Below are 16,846 nucleotides of genomic sequence, written 5' to 3'. Positions count from 1 at the left end.
CAGAGACCCAGCAGGGGCAGGATGGGGAGTTCCTGCTTCTGGATGAGGACCAGGCTGCAGCCCTCCCTTTCTGCCCCCTCAAAAATGTCTGCTCCTTAATGGACTCTGAAGCAGTGTGTTTGTTCGGCGCAGCTGAGCTCCCCAGCGGGAGACTCTCAGGTCCACAGAAATTTGGGGTAAGAACCAATGACCTTTGGCTCTTAGCCTTCGACTTATGCTAGCCAAGTTCTTTGGTAAATATTTTTTTTTTACAATTGCAAATATTGTTTTCTGACAAAGAAGCAGAGATTTTAAGAGCAGATTAAGCAAAGCAAACAGCAGGCCCCTCTGTTACATACTCTCTAAGGGTGTCTAACTAGTAAGCTATCAGAAAGCCGGGCTTGTGTTTGCCCAGGGCACAGGGTGGGTTTTCGAGCGAATGCTGCATCTTTAGAGGCTGCCTGAGAAGATTAGTGCTCTAGTAAAGAGTAAGTTAAGATGAGGGTTTCAGAAAGTCTAGGGCAAATTGTAAGCCTAGAAGGCTCGTACTGAAAGCCTTGCTGCGAAGCATTTCTTAGTTTGTCTAAAGTGGATAACACCGGGAGCGTTTGCAGGGACAAGATTCCTTTGTCCGTTCATGCCTAAGATCACGATTCAGACAGAGAAGAGGGGATTATTAGAGAAGAGTAGAAACTGGATATACACTTGGTGGGTGGAAGACACAGACCCACCAACCCAAGTGAATCCACGCTTAAAGCAAACAACAGGAAAACCACACGCAGCGGCAGCCATCTGTAACCACAGCAATCCTATGAAGAGATGAGAGGCAGAGGCAGGAGAATCACCCTGAAGCAGGTCTAGCCTGGAGTACTTGGCATGGCGGAGATAACAAGAGAGACCTGCATCTCAAAAGCTAGGTGGAGAGAAGCTGGAAAGATGACTGGGCGGTTAAAAGTGACCGCTGCTCTTGTAGAGAACCCAGGTGTGATTCCCGGCGTTCTCTGGCAGCTCCAGGGGATCCTGTATCTCATCTGGCCTCTGTGGACACCAGGCACACATGTGGTGCACATACATGCTTGTGTTTGCAGGCAAAACACTCTTACACATAAAGCCGAATCTAAAAAGAAAGAAGGAAAAACCAAGGTAGAAGAAGAGACCGTGTCTCAAAAGTTGTCCTCTGACTCCACATGCATGCTATGTTGTGTATGTCCATGGGCGTGTGCATGCACACACAATAATAGTCAATAGTAATAATAAAGCAAAGAATAACTACAGAAAGCTGGAAACCAGCAAAGAAAGCGTGTTACTGAAGGGGACGGACCTCAAGCCATGTGTCCAGGAAAGAAAAATTCAAGAAAATGTCACGACGCAAGGTCCCCAACCAATAAAAACATGCCCAGGGGAGGGGCTTCAACCCCATATGCTGATTTCTATGCTGTTATCTTGGTTCTGCTCCCCGAAAAGCACTTACCTATCTAGGGAACCCTGCTTCCCCCCCCCCCCCCCCCCCCCGCCTTCAGCAATGCTTCTGAACACAACCTCAGAAGGCCCTGCTTTCCTGCATGTGCTCCTGGGTCTTCTGGGGAGTGGGGGGTGGGGGCCACCGGGGCTGTTCCCCCCAGTAAATCAGGAGCCACTTTTATTGGAAAAGATGCTTGGTTCTCAGTTCCAGGTCTGCTGTGAGTTTGAGAAAAGTCTTTGGAGCCCTAGGTTTAAGAACTGAACAATAACCTGATGGTGTGTGAGCAACTTGGAGGAAGAAAGGGAGGTGGGGAGAGGGGAGGAAGGGGAACTGGAAGTTATCAGGTCATATCACATACATTGGATCCTTCCATGATATTTAGTCATTGGGTGTGCACATGTGTATATGGTCAGTTTGTGTATGTAGATCACAGTAGCCCATGGCAATCTCTAGGTCCCTCCAGCCTTCCACTTCCCAGCTTCTCCTGGGAGGCCGCATACTAACCCCTTACCTCTCTCCTCTCTCGATACAGTTGTTCCCTTGAGACCACCACAGGCTGAAACACACAAGCTTCCCTTCCCTTCCCCCCCATTCTTAGCAGATGAGCCTGCGGAAAGACCTGCATATCCCCCAGGTTTGAAGCAGAGAGGCCTTGCTCCCTGGGTCACAAACCTGGAGAGGTACCAGGTTCCTGATGGGAGGGGTGGCTCTGACAGCCAAAGTGAGCTTGGAGCTCCTGGTAGGGCCTGCAGCTCCTGCCTGCAGGACACCCAAGAAAGGAGATTAGCTGGGAGGCTGGGGCAGGTCCTGGGCTACCACTAAGAGAAGCAGGTGTCCTGGTAGCTTGATGTCAGTCTCTGCAAGCGGTGCTGGGCTGGAGTGGTGGGAAAGTGCCCTTAGCTCAGGCAGGCTGCTCTGGGGGTGGGGCTGTCAGTGACCGTGGGAATGGTCCCTCGGTGCCTTTTATCCTCCGCAAACCCCAAGATTCCTAATACCTGAAGCTCTCTGAGTGCACAGCAGAGGGAGAGAATGAAAGGTGAGGGCAGAATGGGATTGAGCAGCTCCACAGGCCATTCCCCTCGCTGCTTCTCAAGGATTAGGATGCCTAGAGCGGGCGGCTACTGGGGGCCTGACTCTGGTCCCTCCCCTTTGTCTGCCGGGCTGGGAGGGACAATGAGAGGGCAGGCTGGAAAGACCAAGGGGCTGGGTAGAGATTTCTCAAGCTGCTTTTGAAACACTTGAAGGAGCCAGTCCATGCTATTGTTGTAGTAAAATAGAAAGCGGAACTATTCTTAAAAAAAAAAAAAAAGGAAAGAAAAGAAAAAGTAAAAGAAAGAAACGCACCCTCCCAGGCATCTTCAGGAGGCTGCTGGACTGAAGCCATTAACATGGTAATACCATCCTGTTTGCATCTTCTTTGTCTGCCCAACATTTGTCTGGGATTCTGCCTCTGCGCCTGGGCCCTAGACCCTGGAAATACTTAGGCCCCAAAGGAGAGGGAGCAAACCGCGTGGCGTGGCCGCTGGCATCCAAGTGGCCTGGCCTCTAGCAGGAGGCCAGGTGGAGTGAGGGGGAAAGCTCAGCCCTTTAAACGACTGGAATGAGAACGAACTGTAAATCTAATTTTCCTTTCCCCGCCGCGAAGCCTTGGTACTCACCAAGTGGAAAAGCTTGCAAAGGGCCGAGTAAGGCAGAGAGGTGCCAGGACTGATGGCCAGGGAAAGGCAGCTGACTTTGGGGGTGGGTTTCATGGAGTGGCCCCCACCCAGAGCCCTTGGCTGCAAAAGGCAAGAGAGAATTTGCAGGGAACTCCAACCCTCTCCAAGTCTCTCTGCTCATGTCTGTCATCTCACTGAGCTCCAAATATGCCACCAAGAAGAGAGCAGGGTGGGAAGCGGCCTGGGGTGCCTCGCTGATGCTGGGGGCGGGGGTGCGGGGCAGAAGAAGCCATCTGGCCCTCATGGAACCAGCCCTGTTTTCTTGGGGCCTGTGACTGGGTGAAGGAGCTTCCGAGGAGGAAGCTGGCCCAGAAAGTGGAGAGGATGGATGGCAAAGCCCACTGTTTCTGCTTTGCCTTGCATTCTCCTTTGCTCAGGAATCCAGGAAGTGGTTTGGAAAACAGCAAGCTGAGTTGTTTGAAGCAGGACAGAAGACAGCTTCATTGCCCAGGAAGACAGAAACATGTGTGCCCTCCATTGTCTTCACAGCACCAGGCTCTAGCGTGAGATGTTGGCTCTGGGCTCTGGGCTGTCCCATACTAGTTTAGGTCTGAAGGAGCTGAGGTAGGCTGGGGAGCCTGAGAGGAGACAGCTATCCCAACACGGGTCCTGAGAAGGTGCTAGACCCAAAACTAGCTTCAGCCATTCACTCCCCAGGCTTGGATGAACTAGAAAATAAAGAAGCTGTTTCTTTGGAGAGCTGGAGAGCTGTGTGACTGCTTTTAACATCAAAAACGCCTTGTTTGAGCACCTTTGGGAGCTCCTGAGGAAAAATATTCATCTGCTCTGTATGTCTGTCACAAACTTGGGTTACATCCTCCAACCCCATCTTCTTAGTCCCAAGCCATTTGGGAGATAATATTGAAGAATTCTTTCCCCTGATACTGTCATGTGGGCTTGTTCCCTTCATTTGGAATCTATAGTCCAACCTCTCCCACCCCCTCTCCTGGAGTCGAAGTGACCCAGAAAGAAGTGTCTGCATGGTAAATCCATCCCACATACCTGGCACAGCCCAGCATTCATTGTGACACCGGGCCAAGACCAAGAGTCCTGAGGTTCAGAGGAGCCTGTCACCATGTCCCTGCCCACCCCCATCCGTGCTGGTGCAGCCTCCAAAGGCTCCCCCAGGCCTCTTGGTGGCAGAGTCCCATCTGCTCTGTGCTCTTCTCTTTGGACATTTGTTCTGCATCTCCTTCCATGCTGCCTTTCACCGCCCACCTTCCTTCCGCTCGTGCCGTTGCTTTCCTCTGACCATTAGCTTCAAGGAGCTTTTTCTTTGTCAATGCAGAACCCAGTGCCCTGCACACTGTAGGCAAGCGCTCTGTTACTGAACATTTTCATACAGAAGTCATAATACATGAATTTTACATATGCAGTATCTAGAATTAGGTTTTAAAATTCCCATTGGTTTCTTTTTTTTTTTTTTTTCAGTTATGGGAGTAGAACTTGATGAAGCTCAAGTCTCTAAAGCTAGTCCCAAAGCAACCCCTCCACCATGTCACCCCTGTTTATAGGGTCAAGGCTCTCTCTCCACAGTGTCATGCTTCCTTCCTAGCCATTCTTGAACGCTTTTCTGTCTAGATGTGAGTCCACATGAAATGATTTCTTCCGGGGAATATTCTAGAAGTTTCATAAGTGCTTGAACATATACATTTCACAACTTTCCTTCTGTTATCTATCTTGTCTCTGTGATAAATCTACACACATAACTTGCGTTCTTTCGCTTCAGGGAATCATCCGCTGAAGCATTCCAACTCTCCTCTTTATGGACCTTTTTGTGAAGGTTTATTTATTTTCATTTTATGTACATATGTATCTGTGCACTGAATGCATGCTTGGTGCCCGAGGTGGCCAGAAGAGTAGCAGATCCCTTGGAACTGGAGTTTCATCTGGTTGTGAGTGACCAGATGGGTGCTAGGAACCAAATCTGGGTCCTCTGCAAAAGCAGTAAGCACTTTTAATCGCTGAACCATTTCCTCAGTCACCACACCATTTATTTTGAAATTTTGATTATTTAGCGCAAAGGCTGTCTTTCCAGACCTCTTGATAGGCAGGTATGGGTTTCTCTGGGAATGCATGAGAAGTGTGATGGCTTCCAGAGGCCCCATGCGCTTCTCACCTCTGCTTCCTCTCTCAAGAGGTTTCCCAGTTTACACTCCCTCTGAAGGTCGTGAACTGGTTTCTGTGCAACTGTACATAACTGGGGGGGTCCTGCTGATTTTCCCAGACACGTTGTGTGTCTCTGTCAACTCTGCCTTTAGAGTGCGAGCTTTTGTGTCCTCTAGCGAGATCCACACAGCGACTGTGTGTCTCTGGCATCGACTTAGTAAGGTTATTGATGACAGTCACTCCTTTCCTCTAAAGTTAGCTGAGAAATCTGTAGTCTCACGCACCACTTTATCTTCAGGGAAGGAAACGGTCGTGATCACTGCCCTCAGAGTGGGTCTGGAGCCCTTTCAAAGCACTTAACCAGGGTCTGAGGTTTAAGGAACTCATTCATACCTTTGGACCCTCTCCCTTGCCACGGCAAGCCCTGCAGTCGCTTATTCCTCAAAATTGCTGGGCCTCTCTTGACATACTGCAGGCCAGTCCCGAATCTTGAATCTAGTCTTGATATTCTATGCTAAAGGTTGCATCAGTCATACTGATATAAGGATGCCTTGAGAAATTCCCTGAGGGTAGTTGGGATGTTTCTTTGCTGGGTATACCTCCTAGGTAAACAGTGCGGCACAGTGCTGAGAACTCCTGCTTTCCCACACAGCACTGCAGGGGTGGGGGTGGGAGGGATGAAGGGAAGGATGGGCTCAGAGCTGGCCTGTTTGTCCAGGAACCCAGCGTATTGACTTACTTCTCCCTCACACCTCAGATATCACTATTGTTGCCTTAGCCCAGAATGGCTCAGCATCATGTCCTCCATCCAGGCAGCAGGATTTGGTGAGAGGGAACGTGTTCCCCTTCCTTTAAAGGCAATTACCCAGAAGCTGGACACTTTATTTCTGCGTGTATGATGCTGGCAAGCTGTAGGTGAAATACACAACAAGAAAATGTTAGTCATCTGAGTGGTCAGGTACTGCTCAGTAATGAGGGGGCTCTCCTACCGGTACAGAAAGGTATTTCAAGGACACATCCCCTTCAGAGGTCAGTTACAGAGATTACAGATGCAATAGTACAGACCCTAGGGCTGTTACAGCCTTGAAATATGGCATAAATTTTGAATGTATTAAAAATTCTTGGTCTCTTTCTCTTTGGTTCTAGAGACTGTAGCAGCAGAATAAGACACACAGCAGCAGTCAGTTACTCTGTCGAGGATCAGATCAAAAATCCTGTCCCAACCCACCCCAGTCCAGAACAGAACCTCTTTTAAGTAGGAACTTCAGTATGTGTTCTATTAGATGTGGGGTATGGACTTGGGTCCGAAGTCACAGATTAAACACATTCCACCCCCCACCCCCAAATTTATGTTTTCTTGTCTATGCTTTTGTTTTCTGAAACAAAAATGAACAAAAACTGAACAAAATGCCAGATGAAATAAGGCTAGAGAAGAAAATTGTTTATTCTAAGACCTGGATTACCATTAGGCTGTCTCCTCTTTCAGAACCTGGAAGCCATTGGCAGAGTTAATAATTTGCATTTGTTAGAATGCTCAAAAGATGTTAAATCAATTCAGGTGGTCGATCTTGTTTGAAAATTGCTTCCAAAAGGACTTGGTGTTCTTTCTAGAACATGATTTAAGCTCCATGATGGTTAGTTCAGTTCAGAACATACTAGCTGAACATCTATTGTTTACCAAGCTGGGTGCTCTGTATTTAGAGGACATAGTGGGGAGGGGTCCCTTTTAGCTCAAAAGGAGATATAGTTAGATACGTTTAATCAAGAACAAACTGACACCTGTTCCAGAGGGATAAAGAAATAGATTCACTCCAGCTCGGGATGACTGGGCAAGGCGCCTGAGAACCTGGGGACTTGCACTGGATTCAGCTAGTTAATACTGACAAAACCCGCATCCCATTGTCTCTTGACAGAGGCCCATTTCTTTCGCTGTTTGAGGATAGATTTGGGGGCACCGGGGGATGCTGATTAGTTCTGTCACCACGCTGGTTAGTGACAAACGTTGATTCGTGCTGACTAATGTGTTCTAAATGGATTGACTCAACAATAAAGGGAACACTTGGAGTCAAGAGTTCAGGTCGTGAATCTCACCCACGTGATGAAATGCAAATCACTTCGCATCTTCCTCCTCCTCTTTCTGTTTTCTTTCTTTCTTTTTTGTTTGCTTTTATTTTGTTTTCTTTGTGTTTTCTGTTTGGTTTTTTGTTTGATTGCTCTTTGGCTTTGGTCAATTAAAATGTGTTCATCTTGAGCATCTGGTAAGTTACCTTGACTGGTAAGAGCTTTACAGACCTTAGGGGGACAGGAATGCTGAGCAACTACCAAGAAGACTTACGCCACCTTACTTTAGTTTTTCTCATACGCCATACCTAATCAGACCGTCCATCACACGGGCGCTGCTCCCGAACCGTGCGAACCTTGCCGTTCCTCACATATGCCGTGAGACCCAACAAAGGGTGAACTGTGCTCACCAAGCCTGACAAATAGAGGAGCTTTTGAAAAATCTTCCATCTACCTACTGGGGCTTCTGTGCCTCTGGACAACAAATGTCACCACAAAACTAAGCGCTCACATTGCACACATAGCTCTTTCTCTCTTTTGACATCTCCCCAGCGAGACTGCTTGAGAACCTGGCCTTCCACGTCCAGATGTTTACTGAATTCTGAAGGCCCCCCAAAGGGCCCAAATTCTTTTGTTGCTCTTCAAATCATTTCCCACAGAGACTGACCAATGTCCTGAAGGAGCCCTTCAATAGAGAGGATAAATGAAGGCAGATGAAGACATGACCCCCCCCTCCCCCCAGGCTTGCCCGCAACCACTCTAACAAAGGGCCTGAGGCACAACCTTGTAAGGAGTGTTTTGGTCAGCAGCATCCCTATGAGAGGCCAAGTCTCCCCCACAGGGCTGTTTTCAATGGCTATCATCATAGTGGAAGTCCTGGGCATTTGTTAAGGGTTGTGGTTTGCTAGGTGTAGCATAAAACATCTGGGCCTTTGTGAGGGTTTCCTGAGGCTACAGATGGCAGCTGGCTTTCTCAGAGAAAACTTGGGGATAACAAAAACCCAAAGAGGGGCTCCTGTGTCTTTGGATGGTCCTTTCCCACCCAGTACAGACTTCCCCTTTTGTATGTGACTCTTGGGAGTCAAGCCAGAGTTGCTGGACCTTAACCCTGGCTGTCTCTGGGTATCTCTGGAACATGCCAGAGTTGGCTCTGGGAGAGGGGGGATGTTGCTACAGGAAATGCTTTATTTAGATTACTAATGGGAAGCTAGTACATTTCATGAAATTTTCTTTTTAACTTCCCTTTTCTTTCTCTCTCTCTCTCTCTCTCCCTTTCCTTTTAGGCCAAGAAAGGCCGTAGGGATACTGTGACCTTTGTCTAGAGCTGATGGGGGTGTGATTTGTGAAATGAAACAAGACCAAGACGGGTGCTGCCTGCAAAAAGGAAACGGAAGCCAACATAATGAGGATTAATTGGTTGATTGCTATTGAGATTGCAACTGTGATTTCAGACCCGGAAGGGAAGGTGAAGATGAAGAAGGCTTTGTCCGGTCTCTAGATGTGGGGGGCTAGGGGCTGTACCACGGTGGGGTATCAGCAGCCATAATAATAATTTGCACTTACATAACACCTTTCACCCATGCACCTCAAAGCGGTTTAACCACATTAATTAATTAAACCCCACAATCCCCCTGGGGAGAGGAGGAGGAGGACTAACAAGATTTGTAATTACAGAAGGGAACATTTCCGAATAAAGTATTGTCCAGCAAATAAAAAGAATAGGTGCAAAAGAATTGGGATCTCCAAAGAGTAACTGATTCACAACTGAAAGCGTGGAACCATGGGGGACACCAGAGGCGGGCATGGAGGTGGGGGTCTGCTCTTGTGTCAGAGGGAGGTCGATGGCCTCAGAACTCACTGACAGGCGCGGCTCCAGCTCCGAAGCCAAGCATGCATGGTATTAGTGTTGTTCGGAAGGTCATTAGTGGCGTAACTATTGTAAGTATAAATTCACGTTCCACTGGTATATTGTGTGTAGCCTTGCAGAACAAAGAGTGAGATTCTTGCAGAATTTAATAAAGGATGAAGTGATTTCTTTAGAGGTGAAGCCCAGAGCTGGAGCACTCAATTAGCAAATAAATCAACTGGTGACCCATGGGATAATTCCCTTCTTTCCCTTGGATGCCCAGCCCACCAGTTCCCACTGCCCTGAGGCTCCTAGGCAAAGTCTCAGATTGAGCTGGTTCAGTGCAAACGTTTGGGGGCTTAAGCACCCTCAAATTCAAGTGTTGACCCTTCCCAGGACTGGCAAAGTGGCTCGGTGGGTAAGGATATTTGCCGCTGAGTCTGATGGCCTGAGTTTGAACCCAGAACCCACATGTCAGAAGGACCAGCTCCCCTAAGTTGTCCTCCGGCCTCTCCACATACACATTGCACACACAAAAAGAACAAGAGAGAGAGGAAGTGGAAGGAAAAGGAATAAATGTGGAGTTATTTTATTTTTATTGAGACAGGGTCTCACTGTGCAACCCTGGCTGGGACTTGCTACATAGACTAGGCTGGCCTTGACCTCTACATCCTGATTACTGGGATTAAAAACATACATCACCATACCCAACTATAAAATTATTGTGAACAACAATCTTTCCAGCCTCTGGCAACCTACCATCAAAGTTATTGGTGGCCTCAGACTGTGGAATCACTGCCTGCTCCCCCTTCAGAGACTTTCAAAGTCATAGGACGTAGAATAAGCATCATGTCTCATTCTTTGCCTCCTATTGGTACCCAAGAGAGTGCTATGCAAAATGTGAGGTGAGGGTGATGAGAGACTGACTCTGCTAACAGCTTAGTATTTAATTACTGAGTACATAACAATATAAAGCGATAGAACATTTGCTCCCCTCAGTAAACGAATCACAAGGAAACTCATTCTAATAACTAGACTGCAAAAACGGAATGAAGTCACATGACAGATAACAGTGAAGCCCCGAGCTGCAGGGAAAGCACAAGGACATCTTGCTGGGCTGGAAGGAGCCAGCAGTCATGCCAGGCGTGAAGGAACCGGAGGATTTGTGTAGGTCTGGAAGAAGCTGCCAGGGCCGCTACTCCAGTCTGAAGCCATGTGCTTCCTCCCAGTGAGGGGCGTTTCAAGAACTTGTGGTTTTACCATAGAATGCTTTGTGCAAACCAAGCTGATTAAATGTAAGTTTCTCGTGCATTCTTATGACACAAACTGGCTGACAAGAAAGGAATATTTGAGAAGATGTTGATGAGGTTTAGTATACACTAGCCCCATATATAAGGAAACAGCAGAAGGAAGATTGATGTCTTCCCCTCTCTCTTCCTTTCGCCTGAACAGGTCATAAAACCTAGCCAGCTTTCCCCTGAAGTAGGCCATAAAGACATCCTCCAAGGGGTGCCCTCCCTGGGCCCTGAGGAAAGGAATGTTCTTATCTCTCCAAGGCGTGGGGTTGAAGAGGAGACTATGAGCCAGCAGGCCAGCTGGATCTGCTCCTAGCTTACTGCCATTAGATCATACCTCCAATCAGACTTCTGCCCACTCTCTTTAAAAAGAAAAACAAAATCCACTTGTTTTCCTGTTTCTTTGGGTCGCCATTTCTAAGGAGTCTGTGTCATATATAGCATGTTAGATAGATGTGTTTGCTTTTCTCTCGTTAACCTGCCTTTTCCCATAGAGGTCTTGCCATGGGGAAGGAAAAAGTACCAATGTTTGCTGCCTACAGTTTCTGGTGCCCAGCATAGGGAGACTGAGACACTTTACTCGTAAGATTCTTGGACAGCTGACAAAAAGCCAGTTGCATAAGAATCTTATCAGAGCCGGCTCTCCCAGATCTGTCTGCCAGGCCTGGTTGAGAAGGAGGCTGATATTTCTTCTCATGCTTCCCCAAAATGGTATTAGCAGGACAACATCTGTTTGGACTGACTGGCTGGGCCAAGCTAGCTGGAAGCTACCTCCTCACGCTGGCCCTTTTCTTCCCAGTGACACCTCTCTTCCCTTCTCCTTACTGGCCTTTTCATGTCCCCAGTACTTGGCTTCACTTCCACTTATCAGGGGTCACAAGTAAACCAGTTTTGCATAAGCTGGCAGGGCAGCCATCTTCAGGCTGGAGAGCCCCCCAAATATGGCTGCACGAACCTGCCCCTAATAATGGGCGCTCTCAGGAGGCTCTGTCTTCCCTTCTTCCTTCCTTTCTTTTGCCCTTCTTTGGGGTGGTCCTGGGTCTGGCAAGAGCAGCATCTTTTTGTCTCTTTTGAGGACACATTTACTCCAGTGTTTGCAGACAAGACAGATACACACAGAGACACACACGTGCGTGCGTTTTGGGTTCTGCATCACTTAATAGATACCTTTGGTTTGAAAGAAGAAAAAAGTAGGTAAATATATAAACCATTCTCATGTTTAGCTTGCTTTTTTAAATAGGAGTGTCAGCTACGGACGTTGAGAGAGGTGAAGAAAAGATAACGTTTTCTCCACTTTTGGAAAAATGTTTATTCTCTGTTGCTCTTACGTGGGTCTCTCTCCACTTTTATGAAACTAAAAGAGAAAAGTGAAGCGCTCCATGCATCCAAATGGATCACTCAAAAGTACCTGGGAAGGTTTTACAAAAGAAAGGCATCCCCTGACCACAATGTGAACAACTGGCTAGGTGGCTTCACCCTGGAGACTCCTATTGGCTTCTTCTGTTTGTTTATTGATTGATTGATTTTTGGTTTGAACCCAGAAGGCTCTGAGAACTCTAGACCCAGGGCTTAGCAAATCCACACAGCCCTTTCCCAACCCTTCTGCCACATGCTGTTGGGACAGGCCTGGACACTGTGACTACTCACACCGAGCAGTGCATGGTGCGTGACACACTGCGCAAACTTCCCTGAAGAGAACGCCATGGTAGCGACCCACAAACATCTGCCTCACTGTACTGGCATGGGTCTCCTCCCAAAGTCACTCCTTATGTTTACCCTCCCCTTGGCTCACTTGGCATATATCAACTATCTCGGTGGAACCATGCTGAGGGAGGGAGACCTCTTTGAAAAGAGAGGCAGAACCAAAGAGGACCAATGAACTCAGTCCTTTTCTCTCCGTGCTTTTAGCTACCAATAACTCTGGGAAAGAGGGTGAGCTTGAAGGAGTTGTGTCCTGCTCTGCCTGATGCTCTGAAGACAAAACAGCTGACTCCGAACTGCCTGGGACAATCTGACTTTGTGTGAAAAGGTTCTGGAAATGCGCCTCCATTCCTCCCTTCTTATTAGACATGATTCAGATCCCCTCTAAGCCCTGTGATTTCCAGAAATCAGCTGGGGGGGGGGGTGGTAAAAACTTTCCCTCATTATTCTCAATAATGAATCCCTGCTCTCCTGCTCTGAGCGGATTCCGTCCATGTGTTTCCAGTCAAGTGCCGATGGCAGCCTCGCCGGGGGACATTTCCAAGAGGCTGTGGACATAATAGATGAGGCCTTGTATTGACAAGAGCTGTCCTTCATTTTCCATCCAGTTCAGCCTTTCTGAGCCCTGAAATCAGAGGTGAGAAATGATGAGCCCACACGGTTGCCACACCCCTTTGCTTCCTCTGGGTAAAGACATGGTTTCAGGGTTCCTCCCCCCCCCCCCCCCCACACACACACACAAACCAGAGTCACGGATCTGGAGCCTAGTAACTTAAGAAAGACTTCTTAGGACCAAACCAGTTTTTGTAGATGCCAAGACTTCCTTTCTTTAGGACCTAAGCACAGCCTTAGCTTGCTCTCACATCCCAAGAGCAAAGGGAGAAGCTGGGCCACACCGCTTCCTAGAGAAAGCCTCATTTCAAGCACACAAACAACTTCCAAGTAAACTATGGGCTTGACTATGTTAAGACAGCCAGCCTATACATTCTTCCCAAAGCAACCTACCTACAGAGAAAATAAACACCCGTTGAGATAAGGCAGGCCCTTTTTGTTTGGAAAACAAGCATAAATCCCCGCAGGTAAAAAGTGACGTGTTCTTGGGATATGAGTGGCACCTTTGGGATTGGGAGCATCCTGGGAACTCGCTGAGTGTCCTGAAGTCTGTAGTTCTGTACTTCAGCCTTTCAGCTGCATCCCTCCTTCCAACATCCCCTTCCCCAACCCCTCTTGGTTAACATTCCTAAGCAAGAACTTGATGGCTCAGGCTCCTCTTGTGTCTCAGCACCTCTGGCCACTAGCAAGCCTCAGGTGTGGGCTGGAGAATCGAAAACATGACTGCCAACGAAGGAGCTGTGAGCAAGGCTGCTCCCATCAGAGGGGTTGAGAAAGGCCAAGGCAGCCATGAACTCTAGCCCACCCTGTATCCTTTAACAGGATTCTGCAGGGCTATCCCGTCTCTCACTTCTTCCTCCCCATCCTGTCCCTGTAGACCTATCCTTTACACCCTCACAGCCAAAAATTATCCTTTCTCCATCTCCCAACCCCAGACGTCCATGTTAACATGGGCCTTGTTAATATAAATTATGTAAGAATACAAAGAAATAGCCCACGGTGGTGGCACACACCTTGAATCCCAGCACTCGGGGGCAAAGGCAAGCAGATCTCTGTGAGTTCAAAGCCAGCCTGGTCTACAGAATGAGTTCTAGGACAGCTAAGGCTACACTAAGAAACCCTGTTCTGAAAAATAAAAAAAAACAACAAAAAAGAATACAAGTAAATAGGGATGCAAATAAAGCCCTTTCTACTAAAGAAAACCCTGTTTCCCTCCTGAGGCCCAGTTCCTTTCCCCTCCCAATCCATAGAGTGATCTCCAGGTTCCCCACAATCACAAGCCAAAGAGAAGTGTCCACTTGGGAACTCTGGCCGAGTCACTGGGGGAATATCCTCGTCTCCCTCCATTCAGCTCCCAGATACCTGGTGCCGGGTAACTAAAATCACCCAAGCCATTTGCTTTAAGACTCAAGTCTGGAACGCAACAGAAGGACTCGTTTCGGATTAAATGTTTGCCAATTGTATCTTCCCCAAACACCCGAAACTCTCTGAAGTTACACTGTTTATGACTTTGGAAGACTAGTGTGCGTACACTGCCCTCTTTCAGCTGCTCTCAGTTGTTCTCTGTGAGTTCAGACACCAAGGACTACGGGGAAAGCTGAATTGCACACCCTCAGTTCTCCCATTTAGTCGCTGGACAGGACTATCTTTTGTGCCTCATCAGACCACTGAAGTCCTCCACAGCCTGCCTTCAAATTCTAGTCTTTCCATATGCATCGGCATGGCTATGGAGTTAGGAAGTAGAAGTCAATCTCCCCAAGCCCTGCCCCGAGCCCTGGGTATGTCAGCACGGATCATCAGTCTAACTCTTCATGTGATTGACACTTTGATCTCCCCACTAAAACAGCAGCGTTCTCCTCTCGGAGTCTGATGCCAGCTAAGGTTTAGCTATGGCCCTAAACCTGCTGCTCTGGGATCGTAGAGCCGGTCCTTCTGGACCCCTTCCAGGTCCCTGCTCATTCCATTTAGAGTCTGAGGTTGATGTCTATTGCCATTGGCTGTCCTCTGGGACCCAAGAACCCATCTGGGCTTTGTCCAGCCTCTCATGCCAGCACCGCCATCCAAACTCCACAAGTCATTTCCAATCTAACAGCTGGGAGCTTGACGCAGAGACAAAGCAGAAGCCAGCTTGGCTTTCTCCCAGTCCTCTGGGCCCCTCCGGGGTTAATCAGCAACCACCTATCTTTTTTATCACTAGCAGAAGCCTAAGTACAGCACCTGGGAAGACCCACAGGAAGGCCGAAGACATGAGTGGTGCAGCAATTACTGATCATCACTGGTTAAGCCAGTCTCTAAATCTCCGGATTAAAACCGAGCTGCTCAGCCCAGTCAACCAGCTCAGTAGACCTGTAGCTCTGAGAATTCCTTCCATATTTGGGGTTTGTATCTTCCATATTCCGTAGGCTTCCTATGCTGTGAACTTTAAGCTGCATCACCCAATTGGCACACAGGGTTTAGGGAGGGGGCAAAGCAACACAGCTTCACAGAGTTCAACAAATGCAACCTTAAAGAATGCAACCCACCTTTGCATCGTTAAACAAATGTTCCACAGCATAAACAAACGTAACACATCTTAAACTAATATTCCACAACAGATCTGAATGTTAGATAAAATATCTCTGAAGTCTTAAATCTTGAAAGTGTAGGCTGGGTATGGTGGTGCACGCCTTTAATCCCAGCACCCAAGAGGCAGAGGTAGGCGGATCTCTGTGGGTTCGGGGCCAGCTTGGTCTACAGAGGGAGTTCCAGGACAGCCAGGACTACACAGAAAGATCCTGTCTCAAAAAACAAAAACAAAAAAACAAGCAAAGCAAAACAAAACAAAAACCAAGCAAACCAACAAAATGATATGGTGAAGAAAATTGATCTGTTCTCTGGCTGAACGCACCCTGGAGGGAGCCAGTTTTCCTCTCTTGGAAACTAATGTGTCACATGATCATGTGAGGATGGATCTATGTGGCTATTCAGGGCCTGGGAGGACTTCCTCGGTTCACGGTCCAGCCACCACTTACTCTTTTGTAAGGGGACGATTAATGGATACATGCTGGTACCTAGAACAGAGTCTCTGCCTAGTAAGAGAGTCAGAACTGAGTGTTAGTACTGCTAGCTAGTACTAACCGGTTAGTACCTCTCGATGACCTCATCTGTAAAATGAGAACTTGTCAGAAGACTGTGGGGAGGGCCAAGAGGAATGTGTTTGAGAAATGATGCCGTCCAGCCGTTGCTTCTTTTTGGCAGTATTGGGGATGGGACTCCAGGTCCCTCACAGTCTGAGAAAATGTTCTACCACTGACCCCTGCACCCACTCCTGCCTTCACCCCCACAGGACCCTACTGTTGTTCCTGTGATCAGCCTTCTCCAGTGCGGGGCTGGGAAGCCCTAGGAAGACAAAGGTTGCGTTAAACTGAGACTTTGCCTAGACCTGGACTCTTAGGATGTCTTCTTGCTAGTTGGTGGGGGCCTCACATGATAGCACATGCCTTTAATCTCCAGATTTGAAAGGCAGACACAGGTGGATCTCTGTGAGTTCGAGGCAAGGTGCGTCTACTTAGAGGTCATTCCAGGATAGCAAGAGCTACACAGAGAGACCTTTTCTCCCCCACCTCACCCCCAAAGTTGGTGAGTTTTTCTTTTCCTGCTTTAATTTACTACAGAACATTTCAAGAGAAAGTTGGGTAACAAACACACAAATAACCTTACCTAGATTTAATTATTATTAATATTTGTCGTGTATGTTTTACTTGGTGAATTTTTCTGGCAGATATATGGGATGCAGTATGGCAGGGACATGGTAAGGCAGAGGAGGAAGAGAGGTGCAGAGTTATTGAACCAGAGAGCTGGCCACTAACTCCTGCAACTACTGTGTACTTTTGAAAAAGAAGCTAAGAACAAACCAGGAATGAATCAAGAAAAGATTTTTTTAAAGAATACTTTGTTAGAAACAACACATTGTCACTGCTTTCAATAAAGTGATATAAACAGTTTTAATATTTTTAAGATTTTAGGCCTATGTGCCTATAATTTTAGCACTCAGGAGGAAGAGGCTGGAATACCCGTGGTTCTA

At 47.7% G+C, this 16,846-nt stretch overlaps 1 protein-coding gene across 4 annotated transcripts in view; it reads left to right on the top strand.

Moving 5' to 3' along the window:
- The window catches only part of Rad51b (RAD51 paralog B), a 504,679-nt gene extending 495,633 nt beyond the window's left edge, over positions 1–9,046 (top strand). For all 4 annotated transcript variants that reach the window (XM_041658453.1, XM_041658450.1, XM_041658451.1 and 1 more), the window contains exon 12: positions 8,613–9,046. In XM_041658453.1, the coding sequence (XP_041514387.1) occupies positions 8,613–8,629 (17 nt within the window). In that variant the 3' untranslated portion in view covers positions 8,630–9,046. The remainder of the gene's footprint in view (positions 1–8,612) is intronic.
- The last annotated feature ends 7,800 nt before the right edge of the window (positions 9,047–16,846 follow it).

The sequence above is a fragment of the Microtus oregoni genome, unplaced genomic scaffold, assembly GCF_018167655.1.
Source record: "Microtus oregoni isolate MIOR12 unplaced genomic scaffold, Mior012 000009F_ref0000495, whole genome shotgun sequence".
Taxonomy (NCBI): domain Eukaryota; kingdom Metazoa; phylum Chordata; class Mammalia; order Rodentia; family Cricetidae; genus Microtus; species Microtus oregoni.
This window is presented reverse-complemented; position numbering and strand designations above follow the sequence as displayed.